Source organism: Lepus europaeus, chromosome 1 (assembly GCF_033115175.1).
Source record: "Lepus europaeus isolate LE1 chromosome 1, mLepTim1.pri, whole genome shotgun sequence".
NCBI lineage: Eukaryota > Metazoa > Chordata > Mammalia > Lagomorpha > Leporidae > Lepus > Lepus europaeus.
The window spans coordinates 84,565,653-84,579,910 of NC_084827.1; the positions used below are offsets into that span (position 1 = coordinate 84,565,653).

Genomic DNA, 14,258 nt, shown 5'->3' on the forward strand with positions numbered 1-14,258 from the left:
CGATTTTTTCAGTTGGGCCCAAACTGGAAAAACCAAAGTCCAGGATTTACTGGAAATTTTTAGAGACCAGATTGTTTGAAACTTTGATTTTTTGAATGCCTGTCAAGAATGCCAAGAAGGCTCAAAATCCAAAATATCTGGTTGAAATAAGATTCCTTAAAATCATGACATAACATAGACCAGATTTGATCATTGTTACAAGGTGATTCTTCAAATCTTTGAAAATAAGCACATATTTAAATAACCCATAGCTCTTAATAAAAATTCAGCTGTTTTTGAACAATTAGAATTGAACAGACATCAAGAGAACATAATAGATTACTTTAACACATTGCTTTAACAGAGCATCAGAGTTTAATTCTATGTCAAAGAGAAATTGAGCTTCCTGTGATCTTTTGCTGTGAGGTTTCCTTCCTTTACCTTCTTTCATATTGGTGACTATGTTTCTGTGTTTCTGTGTGTAACACATCTTTAAGCATCTTTTGCAGTGCAGGATGAGTGGCAACAAATTCTTTCAGTTTCTGTTTGCTATGAAAAGTCTTAATTTCACCTTCATTCACAAATGAGAGCTTTGCAGGATATAATATTCTGGGCTGGCAGTTTTTCTCTCTTAGTACCTGGGCTATGTCTTGCCATTCCCTTCTAGCTTGTAGGGTTTCTGATGAGAAGTCTGCTGTGAGTCTAATTGGAGATCCTCTAAGAGTAATCTGACGTTTCTCTCTTGCACATTTTAGGATCTTTTCTTTATGTTTCACTGTGGTGAGTTTGATTACAACATGTCGTGGTGAGGATCTCTTTTGATCATGTTTATTAGGGGTTCTATAAGCTTCCTGTACTAAGATGCCTCTGTCCTTCTCCAAACCTGGGAAATTTTCTGCTAGTATGTCACTGAAAATGCCTTCTAATCCTTTCTCCCTCTCCATGCCTTCAGGAACTCCTAGAACCCGAATGTTGGGTTTTTTAATAGTATCCTGTAGATTCCCGACAATATTTTTTAGATTTCTGATTTCTTCTTCTTTTCTTTGGTTTGCCTGTTTCCTTTCCTGTTCTCTGTCTTCTAAGTCTAATATTCTCTCTTCTGCTTCGCCCATTCTGTTTTTAAGGCTCTCTAATGTGTTTGTCATTTGATCTATTGAATTCTTCATTTCATTATGATTTCTCGTCACTATCACAGTTTCTTGTTCTACTAGTTGTTTCATTTCATTTTGATTCCTCCTTAATATTTCATTTTCACGAGAGAGATTTTCTATCTTGTGCATTAAGGATTTCTGTAGTTCAAGAATTTGTTTTTGAGAACTTCTTAATGTTCTTATCAATTTTTTGAGATCTGCTTCTTGCATTGCTTCTATCTCATCTTCATAATCTTGAATTGGGGTGTCTTTTTCATTTGGGGGTGTCATAGTATCTTGCTTGTTGTTGTTACCTCGGTTTTTGCGTTTGTTGTTTGGCATGTTGGAGATATTTGGTTTCTTCACTGTGGTGTTTTTTCTTGTTACACTATGGCTCTATATTAAGTGGACTGTCTGCTTTCGATGGAGCCTTAGAGGCTTGAGATGAGTGTGGACTGAGAGCTGTGTTTGGTTCCTCAGGGTTGAGGATGTGTCAAAGATGACACTCCCAGGTTAGGTGTGGTAAATCTCTCTTTTTTTGATTCAAAAGGGAAGTAATTCTGCACAGCTGAACGTAATTGGAGGTAGTTAGGCAAATGATATACCCACAGGAGCCAGAGATTGGAAGGTCTTTCCCAAGGACCACAATAGGGAATTTTTAAACAAATAGTTGACACTCAAATATGTATTGAATTTGTTAACATGTTAGTAGCTGTTCAACATTCTAGGTGACAGAGTAAAATTCCAAGGAGCTTTTATAAAGCCACAAAGCTAAAACTATAAAATAGTTCCATTACACTATGATTTATCATTTCTAAATTTATCATACTAAATTCTAAGTATGTGACTTAAATGCTTTTGTGTTATATTATTTAATAGCAATTAGTTAATATTATTTAATAGATTTTGAACTTTTATTTTTTTACAATTATTAAAAACTCAAAATGTAAGCATTTGAAATATTCATTTTCCTTATTGTCTATAATTAATAAAATATTTTAAGGTATGCTTATACTTTTAGACAATTAAATTTATAAAGTCCAAACTGAAGATTCCTACAAATTAGGTTATCCCTGGGGGAAAATGTAGGCTTTCTATCATAAGTGTGTATAGCTGCTCACTCAATAAACTCTTATTTTCTCTGAAATGCATCTCTAATGATTTTTTTTCTTATTTCATTTTTGCTTCAGAAAACAGGGCACAAACCAGAAAGTGTGGATTTATGTGGGGCATATATTGAATGGACCAAGGAAAAATCAAGCAGAAAGAATGTCTTTCAGGTAAGAATGCTACATATATTCAATTTTTATTATTCCTTGTAAATCTGAACTCTCTTGAGTAATCAAAATAAGACGACCTTCTTGTGATGTGTTCACGTACATGAACTAGTTGACTGAAGGTCATTATGAAAGGCTGACTCCTCCTCCCTGATGAATCTTTGGTTTGTGTTATTGTTTTTCCCTGGTGACTGATTGCTGTTTGGACACAAAATGGATGTTGTGTGTTGATTAACTTGACACATAAAATATTGAATTTTGTAATGTATTTGATAGTTGTTTGGGGTTCAAACTTGGAATGTGTGAATCAAACAGGTTTAAAGTAAAATTTTCATATATACACAAATTAAGATTCACTAATGATAAGCTATTCCTTGCCATTCCTGCCTTGTAATCAATAATTATATTTACTAGGATAATGTACAGGAATGGAGAGAGTTGAACAGCTATAAAAATTGGGTTTTTCATATTGCATCCTCAAATTTTTTTTTAGAAAATAACAGTAACTAACAATTAGATTCACATCCCATTGATTGGGGAGAACCAGATGAAGTTCTTGAAACAAATCTAATATTTCTAATATTTCTAATATCTAATAATGATATTGCCAAAATGATAAAATACAGCATGATTTTTTGCTGATAAGTTATGAAAATTTTTCTATCTTTGTATGAAATTTACTTTACATTTATATTTCCAAAGTAGCCAGTATTTTTATAGGTATACTTTAGAATTTTTATGATTTAATAGCCAAAGAAATCAGATCATTATAAATTTTTAATTTAAGTATCTTCTAAGAGCTTTTAGGATATTAGAGAAAAGTAAGCTCTGTTATTAAAGACTTTGCTAAAATGAATATATTGGGTCTCATGGAAGCATAGGTAGAAGAAATTTACTTCTTATTCTCTCAATGGGGAGAAAAAACTGGTTTGTGTTTGGTGTGAATCTTTCAGGGCCAATTCAGGTATATCTCAAATAACTGCAGATGTTTGAGACTTAAAACAAACAGTTTAAAAATCATTTTCTACATTTTCTGAATATTTTATGTTTCTCATTTTATTTAGGTATTGAATATTTTGTTTCTCATTTTATTTAGGTGTCGACTTTAACTTAAAAATATATAGTCCATGTCTATATTCCTTGGAAACAGTGGTCTTTCTGCATTTTACTTGTTGAACATTATGATTAGTGGTGCATTAAGCCTGTGATTATAAGTTGAAAGTGTGTTGTTGCAAAAATTAAAGAGAAACAAAAAGGAAGGAGGGGTGATGGAGGGAGGGAGGGAAGTATGGTTATCTTCTTAGAATTGTGTTATGAAAAACATGAAAATTGTTCTCTTTATATTAATAAAATTCTTTTGAAAAGTCAGAGGGTATATACAATTGTCAACCACAATAAAATTTAAAAAAGAAAAGAGAGAGGAAGGAAGGGTGTGAGAGAGTTGATTAATCAAAACGCAAACATTTGGAAATTAATAGTCTAAAGTCAAAAGTGATTAGCATGTGGCTTTACAGAATCAAGAAGGAGGAATAAGTTTTGTTTTAAAGTGAGGAACTGTGGAGTTATGATAGATACCTTTTTTCCAACTTTTTACCTTTTGTCACTCTTCCATAATTAACAAAATTTAGAGGTTGTAATGCTGGTCTGTATGATCAATGATCAATACTTCAATGATCAACATGACTAGTTTTGAACTAAACTCATAAGCTAAGTGCTGTAACCTTACTATGTATAGTGAGTTTAGTATTCCAATCACCAAAGTTATGAAAGAAATATATTACGTTTGGACAATAGACACTCTTGGAGATTAATCCAGTCCCTTTCAGTTTCTTCTGTTAACCCCATAAAAAGTTCATTAGATGACAAATGAGGTTGGCAGTCAAGTATATGGAATGAATGATATAAATAAGGAAGAAAAAATATTTATGTGTTACTATGAATATAATATACATATATGCACACTTATATCACTCGTATTTCTATGTACGTCATCCTAATTTTTTTCTGACTATGAATAACCATCTCCTGTTCTAATTTTCCACTTTTTCTTTCATTATATCTGAATATAGGTACTTCCTAAATCATTAAAAACTCTTCTTATTTTGCTAAAGATTTGCTTATTTTTGAAGTTCATTGAAAACCCTTTGTCAGTTAATTTTGTTCATAATGTAACCAAACAGTTCAAGGGGCCTTGATGTTCTTACATATATTGCTTTGTCTCGTGTACTTTAGACAAACAAGAGATGATTATAAGCATATTGTGAATAACAAAAAGTTTCATTTTCTGCTTCTTTCTTTGTACGTGAATCTCTTAGTTTTCCCATCATGCTGAAATCTTTTCATTACCTCAATACAAGAGCTTAGATAACGTTTACTAATGTGTGTCCAAAGACAGACTATAAGAGTAAGCCTTTTGTGAAGAACAATATAAATAGCTTTTATAGTTCTGTTAACGAAAAAGCATCGGGAAGGATTTGCCAGAGAGCTAAATCTAGATGACTTGCATCAATATTTGATTAGATACATTAGCTGGTCTAACTCTCAAATGATCAGAATAAACATGATTATATCTCAAAAACATGGTATTAAGGCATTGTTGGATGTGTGAGTGTGTGTGTGCAAGGGTTTCATTACCTACAGAATAATGAAGTGTTTCTTCCTGACTGAAAGACCGTCATAGCTTCAGCTGATGTGCTACATCAGAAATAGCTTTAGAATTCCAAGTTTGAATTAGGCTTGGTGTTCAATCTCAGTCTATGAATTATAGATTACAGATAGCAAATGACTATTGAGATTTTTTGGTTCAAGAAAAATCAAAGAAGAGCAAAATTAGAAATAATTTAAAATTTGAAATCTGTCTTTAAAAGGTTGATGGATTAGCAATTATATGCCACATAATTACAATGTCTGCAGAGAAGCCATACGTAAAATGAATAGGAAAACAAACAAAAAATTGTGTGTATATATAAACGCTTCACGTCTCTGAAGCACACTTTTGTGACACACAAATCAATGGAAAGATTTCATTTGTTTGTACTTGCTATCTGTACATTTGTGTTGTTCATTTTCTTTGTATTGCAAGCCAAGTTTCGTAGTCAAAATCCTATCAAACCCTTGATGTGGATTCAGTCTTATTTGATTGGTACATCGTAGCATAACAGTGACAACATTAATTAAATATTAAGGTTTAGTATTCACCAACACAGTAAATCAGGGTGATGTTCACTTGCTGATTAAGAATGTCTGCCTGTTTTATATCAGAGCCATCTTTGGTCTAATTGGTGCTTCTTAATAATGTTATATATATTTTTTAAAATATTGTTACAGACTTTTACAATAAAGTATATGTAGATACATCATAATATATGTTAAAATACTTATGTATGCTGACATATGTTTATACAATTTACATGTGTGTATGATAAACATGCATGTAATAGCTTGACCTTAGGAACTGGAGAACATTTCTGGACATACACAAATTTGGAAGGATACATTGTAAAAGGTCATACAAATTCTAAAATAAATTAGTCATGTTCATTGCAATAACTTTTGTTTAATTTTACTAGAACTGTCAAGAACCATCACAGAGCCGAGGTAGCTTGAGAAAACGCTTAGCAACCGAATGATTTGTAATGAACTGTGATACAAGTTTTCTGAGTTAACCTAAGAGCAACACTAAGTCTTCATCAGGGAAAGAGTGAATAAAAAGATTTATGTTCAAATCACATGTTTTAAACATTCCTGCTAAGTGCTAGTTTGCTCTTTGGTGTTTAGCCTGAAATTTAAAGCACGAAGGATTAAAAGGATTACAACATAATCTTAAATAATCCTAAATGTCATTTACAGAGAGATAGTTGTAATAACTAAATAAAACCATGTTAAAGGATGGCAGTATTGTCAGACAGCATCCACAATATTCGCAGTACCACTGCCACCTTCTTCTCTCCATGCTTTGGGTATACCAGGCACTTACAAAGTTTTTTGGTAGGAAGTTCAACTGGGAAAATGGCTGCAAAGCAGTTTAAGATCAAAAATAACTTTTTTTTTTTTTGCTTTTAATATCTTCTTGTTTCAGAATTGAAGAAAGATTTTTTTCACTTAGGTTTCCATGCTTCCTTGAAAGGTAAATCTCTCAGAATCACATTTATTTTTTAAATTTAGGAAAACAGAGTTCATGACATACCCATCAAATGGATAGCCAATACATCTCTAAAAGACACCTCAAACTCCATGGAGATATCAAATATATGAGAGTCCCAAAGTATTATAATTAATTCTATGCTATTTAATTAAGCACTTAAATGTTCTTAACTTCTGTCATATAAGTAAGTTTATTTTTTTAAGATTTATTTATTTATTTGAGAGGCAAAGTTACAAAGAGATGGAGAGACAGGTCTTAACATCCACTGGTTCACATCTCAAATGGCTGCAATGGGCAGAGCTGGGCCAATCCAAGCCAGGAACTCAGAGCGTCTTCTGAGTTTCTGACATGAGTGTAGGGGCCCAAGCACTTGGGTCATCCTCTTTTTGTTTCCCAGGTGCATTAGCAGGGAGTTGGATCAGAAGTGGAGCAGCCTGGGCTGGAACTGGTACCCATATGGGATGCCAGCACTGCAGGTGGAGGCTTAACCTACTATGCCATAGTGCTGGCCACCATATATGTCAGTTTCTGCCCAAAGTACAAAGATAGAAACTAAATCCCCTACTGCCTTATATCTAGGAAACCAGAGAACTGGTCACTTTTTAGCTTCTTAAATTGTTACTGCTAAGGCTGGAGTTGTGGTAACTATATGTATACCTATAACTTAAATATATAATACACAATATTTAATATAAATAATTTTCATAAAAAATTTTAGAAAACTGTGTCCTCGATATAGGCCCTATTCTTCAAGATTCCAGAGTGTTAATAAGAGATAAAGAATAAGAAGATTCTGTCTTCTTTGTCCTTTTCATTACATAGCATGAGACAGGAGATAGTTCTTCATTTAAATAATGAAATCATTTATACTCTAAAGGTTTACCTTTTCCCAGAGCCAGAAATGACTAGGCCTTCAGTTTTTTTTTTTTTTTTTTTTTTGCATTGGTGTCTTCTATAGATTACAGATTTTAAACAGGGTATTCTACCAATTAATTATGGCTGATTAAAATATATCAATCATACGCTTGCAATGCAGAAAAAAAAATAAGTAATTCAGAAGACTTTTTTTTCTTTTTTTTTAATTTACTTTTTTGACAGGCAGAGTGGATAGTGAGAGAGAGAGACAGAGAGAAAGGTCTTCCTTTTTGCCGCTGGTTCACCCTGCAATGGCCACTGCGGCTAGCGCATTGTGCTGATCCGAAGCCAGGAGCCAGGTGCTTCTCCTGGTCTCCCATGCGGGTGCAGGGCCCAAGGACTTGGGCCATCCTCCACTGCACTCCCAGGCCATAGCAGAGAGCTGGCCTGGAAGAGGGGCAACCGGGATAGAATCCAGCGCCCCGACCGGGACTAGAACTCGGTGTGCCGGCGCCGCAAGGCGGAGGATTAGCCTGTTGAGCCACGGCGCCGGCCCTAATTCAGAAGATTAAAGTCTCTTCTCCTCCTCCCATTACTAGCTTATAACTTCAAAATATAGCATAGCTGAATGTCCTGGACTTGAGATTCACTTTTCCTGTTTAAAAATATGGGCCAGGCATTTGGTCTAGCAATAAGGATGCCAGTTAGGACACCACATCCCATATTGCAGAGCCTGAGTTTGAGTCCACAATCCATTTCCAGTTCCACTGGGATATAGCAGTGATGGCTTTATTGGTTGGGTCCCTGCCACCCATGTGGGATCTTTGGATTAAGTCCCTGACTGCTGGATTTGGCATGGCCCAGCCCTGGCTGTGGTGATCATTTGGGGAGAAGAGTGGTGGGTTGGGGATCTCTGATTGTCTCTCTGTCTCTCTTGCTTTCTTGTCTTTCTGTTTCAAACAAATAGAATAAACAGATGAACATCTTAAAAATACATGCAAATTGAGACAGATCCTATCCCTAAATGTCAAATAGGCTTCAGAATAGATTTATCATTACTCACATTGCTTTTCTGACTTTGGATGGGGTCTTCTGCCTATGATGGTTATTAAATATATTCATGTAATATTTTCCATAGATATGCACTACATTTAAACATAATTTGATTGCTCTTCCTGATATGAATATGTCTCAGCTTAAAACGTTTTAAGTAATACTAAAGTTTATTAATGTAAAGATAATTTAATAACATCTTGGAAAATGCCAATTTAAGCCAAAAGGAGAACTGCTAGTATTTTGTTTTTATCCATATCCTTGTGCTAAAAGTGGCAGTTTAAAATAAATCTGAGCTTCTACCAGTTTTCCCTTTCATTTTTCAATGCTTATAGTTAAACTAAATGTAAAGAGATGTTTCTTCACTTTCGTACGTGCATTAGATTTCTAGTAAAGCTGATTACACTTTGGAGAATTACAGCATTTTAAAAGGTATAACATTAAAAATAAACCAGAGTCAGAGAAATAGTTGTTTTTTGCTGCATAAGTTTTCCCCAGTCATTTTATCTACCTATTAGATATTCCTCTATTATTCAGAAGGTATGGTAGGAAGAGCCCATGAGCCTAGGGAAGTGTGTTCCAGTTTTGGTATGTCAGTTGTAATGTCATGTAGAATCAGGACAGGGTCTTTTCTTAATTGACTAACTTCCTTAGTTTGTCACACAAAAGGAATAACATAACAGGCCTTCCTACACCTACCTCATATCTGTGCTACTGTTAAAATGAAGCAATCCCATGTTTGATGCATTTTGAAAACAACTACAAAAAAAAAAAAAAACACTGCAAAGGGATGATTTTCATTTAATGAAACAGGGTATCATCATTCATCAACTAACCACATCATCACACAGTTTTTTTTTAAGAGAAATTCCAGATATGAATTTCAGAAAAATTGAGATGAGGCAGCTATCTATAAAATACAGCTCAAAATTTCTGACCTAACTCCGCATGTTCAACTACCTTCTGAACTTAACCAATACACTAACAGTTAATATAACTTGTGAAAATCTTTTCATTTGCTTTGTATCAAAAATTGTGTGTCCTCAAACCTTACTTACATTATTTTTAATATTTTTAATGTAAATAGTACCATTAATGTAACATCTAATCGATATAAATTAATTAATATCAGCCATGTTAATACTTTTGGAAAAGCATTTTGTCTAATAGTGACTTGCAGAAGGTATCTTAGAGACAAATGCAGCAACTATGAAAGATAGGCAGTGCTGACACTGTTTCCCTGTAGAGATATATGGACCATACTTTTTTTTCTTGTTGAAGGAAAGGAGATACTATTTTTCATGATTTCAGCCCCATTTTTGTCTTTGAGATTACACAGAAATTTCATAAAGGAAAGATACAATTTTAAATTTTGGGCTTTGATGTATGAATGTCAGGGATATATAGTATCAACCACAAAGAGAACTTGAGGGCAAAAATAAAATGATTCCAAGAATGTAGATGATAGCTGAAGATCATACTAACTTTGACAAAAAGAGAAAGAGGAACAAGGAATTGCTGGGAGGCTTACTTGTCAGATGAAGAACATGATTGTTGGGCTCCTACCACATGACTTGGGAAACAATGGCTTTTTTGTAGGTCTACGTTTCGAGAAATACTAGAGCTCCTTATTTTTTTTTTTTCGAGGATAATCTGGAATCTAGCATTAATGTGTATACATTAACTATATTATTAGGCAAAACAGTACCAGATCCATCATTTCCTGGGTTATTCTGTGAAGACTGCTGGTATAAGCCTTAGACTCTGAGGATATGTTTTCAATTGTGCAGTTTCATTATTCCAATAGAGGTACCTTACTGAACCCATTTTTCTTTGAACTATCATCAAAATAGATACAATGAAGTGACAATAAAGACTGACAGTAGTTCTATTAGTACATCCTAATCTCTAATTAGTCAATGGAATAAGGATTTTAAGTTTAAAAAAAATCAATCAAAATTAAAAAATGAAAAGAAATGTCAGTTTCACTTTTTGGTTTCTAATGTTATAGCAGAAGAATGGATGTGTGTAATCTAATGAGTTTGGATCACAGGTTAGCTCATCTCACATTGCTTTTTGGAACAATGAGCTATATGTGCTCCAAAATATGAGTTGTGCATTTACAGTCAAATCTGGGTTTTAGCTTGACACTAGGCTGGATACAGCATGCTTTCCTTCATTTGCTGATATCATACTGTGAATCACTTCCCTCCTGGAACATACTGTGCTTCTTGAAGCTTTGGTAGTAGGTGTGATGGTCACTGTGCCATCCCTGGGCTCCTATGGCTAACAGTAGCTTCCCCATGTTCACATGACCAGAGGGAGGCAACTGAACCATGCGGGGATCAAACCCAGACTGCAAGCCATGCAAACTACCCAACCTGAGCCAAAGAAGCCACTGTCACCTAGGGATTTCATGAAATTGAAATAGAATCATCGGGTATTATTTTTTTTTTCAGTACAGAAAAAATTATGCGGATGGTGGCAAGATAGCATTCAAACCAACACTCCTATCTGCGTCAAATTTCTTATTTTATATTTTTTTCAAAGAGAGCAGCCATGTTTCATACCACATATGATTTGTTTTAAACAGCAAGCAAGCCTACTCCAGAGAAAGGAAGGACTTAATCTCTAATGATAGCACATAATAGATGGGCCCAGTAATAGTACCACATTTTATAGCTTGTCCATAAGGGTGACACAAGAAGGAATAAAATTGGGTGGTTTTGGACAGCATAGGATCACTGGCAGATAAATAGCCAATGCCATTCTGATTTTAGAAATATAAGGCTGATTCGGAAAGGAAGAGAAAAATGCATCTATACATGTATATTTACAGTGTTTGTATACCACAAGCCACTGAGCAGGAGGAAAATCTGAGTAGTGGTAAGCAAACCTCTGTAACCTCAGAGCAGTGTTTAAAGCAGTAGAAGAAAATGACTAAGCAAGCAGCTATAAACAAAGACTTGAAATAAATTTTAAAAATTACAATATTGAGTTTAAGAGGAAAGGAAAATGTCAACAGATTCATACAGAACTGAAGAGGCCACTTGTAGAATTTATGCAGTCTGTCTATACAATAATTAAAAGTATTACTAAGAATTGATTTGAAAATATTTCAAAGCAAGGATATAAAATGCTGCAGCACAGTTAAGGATTGTTGGTATTTGAAGAGGGGAGGAGGTTCCTCTTTTATTTTAACAAAACAGGTTATTGAGAGATGGCCTAAGTGAAAGAATGAGATGAAATGGCTAATATTGGGGGTGGAGGAAGTGAATCAGGAAGGAATTTGTTGGAACTCTGTTCAGTTGACAGATCTATATGAAGTGAGTTGACCAAGGAAGGGACATTTATATGGACGATTTAGAGTTGAAATCAATTTGTGTGAGACTGCTAGAATTTCTTCTAGTGCTGTAAATGAAATGTTAGGTTAATTTAAGGTCCAGGAATAGCTCCTCTCTAAAAAGAAATAAATACCCTTAACAGTCTTATGTTTTGGGTGAACATGTGCAAAACAAAAGATATACAGTGGCAGAGTTAACAAAATACTGAAATGGCTCAGAAAGAAAAAGAAACGCTAATCCTGAGAATTACCTTTCCAGGTAACTTAGAAAGACATTGGTAGTGTTTGGTTTTGCAGTTGAATTTTAGGAGTGTTTCATTTGGAAATTCCCACACCTACGAGAAAGTAAAAAGTAGGCTTCTTATATTTGAGATCTGTAATGGATTTGAAATCAATTCATGGAAAGGGAGTATATACACAACTCTTTTAATGTGAAGGACACACTGATGAAGGTGGCAGAGAACTATATGAAACCCTTCTCTTCTGACAGTTATACTGGAACATTTACAACTGCAGATGTTATTTGTCCATCAGAAAGGAAGATGTTTGTTTCAAGCCACAGTCCTTTTCTATCACAGCATTAAAATGAAATTCACCAGCAATTTAATTTTTAATGCATATGAAAATTAAAATTGGGGGACCCAAATATTAGAACACAAATGGACCTCACAAAATATAAGTGGTGATATAAAAATGGCTGGCTTTGTTACAAACACATTTATCCTTTTGCTAAAGTAGGATTGTTCTATTATTAACATAGGAAATCTTAAATGAACTGCACAAAATGCTGCATTATTCATAGAAGCATTGCTGCCATCTGGTGGCTCCTTGGCGCTTCAGCACTGACTTTGCTGATTGGATTTGACTGGGTTCTGTGGTCAGGCGCTCAAAGGGCTTTATGTGGTGAACTACAAATATCACCATCTTCTGACCCTGGGTTGCATTAATCTAGGCAGCCATTTCTCCATGTCTCCTTGCAGGGAAGAGGATTCGGGGAGACAGTAAGATACTCAGGTCTATCTTTGTCCTGAATGTGAAAGTGTATTTCATGTGGCTCATCAAAGGAAGGTTCTCTTGGCTGTTGTTAGTTGATGAATGTTATTGACACTCATTTCTGTTGGCATATAAATAAGTATGTACCCAAGTATTAAGAAGATTTATTGAATCTAAATATATGCTATTTTGCTTAAATATGAATCTACATGAGATGCTGTAATCCTTCATTTGGATCCAAACATGAATTTTTTAAGTTATCATTCACTGAGTTTGATTTTGGAACTCATATAATTTATACTGTTGAAAAAGCAAAAGTATAGGGGCCAGCTCTGTGGTATGGAAGGTTAAGCTAGTGCCTGCAATGCTGGCATCCCATTTGAGTGCCAGTTCAATTCTTGGCTGTTCCACTTCTGATATAGCTCCCTGCTAATATGCCTGGAAATGCAGCAGAAGATGACCAAAGTTCCTGGGCCCCTGAACACACGTGGGGAACCCAGAAGAAGCTCCTGCCTCCCGGCTTTGGTCTGTCCCAGCCCGGGCAAATTGTAACTATGTGAGGAGTTAACCAGAGGATGAAAAAATCTGTCACTCTTTCTCTCTCTCTCTCTGCCCCTCCCTATCTCTCTCTGTAACTCTGTATTTTAAATAAAATAAATCTTTTTAAAAAATAGAAAAAGGGCCAGAGCTGGGTGTAACTGGTAAAGCTGCCACCCATATGGGTACTGGTTCGAGTCCCAGCTGCTCCACTTCCGATCCAGCTCTCTGCTATGGCCTGGGAAAGTAGTAGAAGATGGCCTTAGTCCTTGGGCCCCTGCACCCATGTGGGAAGCCCAGAGGAAGCTCCTGGCTCCTGGCTTCGGATTGGTACAGCTCTGGCCACTGCAGCTGTTTAAAGAGTGAACCAGTGGATGGAAGACTTTCTCTCGCTCTTGCTCTCGCTCCGTCTTTCAAATAAATAATCTTTAAAAAAAAATAGAAAAATATATAGAGCTACATAAAAATCAAGAATACCTCCTACTCAATTATTGTAGTACAAAATTGGATTGATTGTTAATGACTCAGAAACTTAAGAAATTTCCTTTATGGGTTTACAAATTAAATGGAAAGTATTATTTAGTTTATATTCCACTTTTTTAAAAAAAATTGAGTTACAATACACTTTAAGAAGTTTTGATGATTCTCACACATCAATGAATGCATTAACTGAGTCTTAATCAGGACCATTTAAGTTATTTTTACAATTTCAGTATGTTTTAAGTTCCTAATAATTGTAGAATGGGGCTGGCCATGGCTCAACAGGCTAATCCTCTGCCTTGTGGCACCGGCACACCAGGTTCTAGTCCCAGTCGGGGTGCCGGATTCTGTCCCGGTTGCCCCTCTTCCAGGCCAGCTCTCTGCTGTGGCCTGGGAGTGCAGTGGAGGATGGCCCAAGTGCTTGGGCCCTGCACCCCATAGGAGACCAGGAGAAGCACCTGGCTCCT

At 35.2% G+C, this 14,258-nt stretch overlaps 1 protein-coding gene across 1 annotated transcript in view; it reads left to right on the plus strand.

The window, feature by feature from the left end:
* The window catches only part of ARHGAP15 (Rho GTPase activating protein 15), a 631,814-nt gene that overhangs the window by 95,922 nt on the left and 521,634 nt on the right, over positions 1–14,258 (plus strand). The window contains exon 5 of the mRNA XM_062199545.1: positions 2,300–2,389. Coding sequence (XP_062055529.1) covers positions 2,300–2,389 — 90 coding nt within the window. The remainder of the gene's footprint in view (positions 1–2,299; positions 2,390–14,258) is intronic.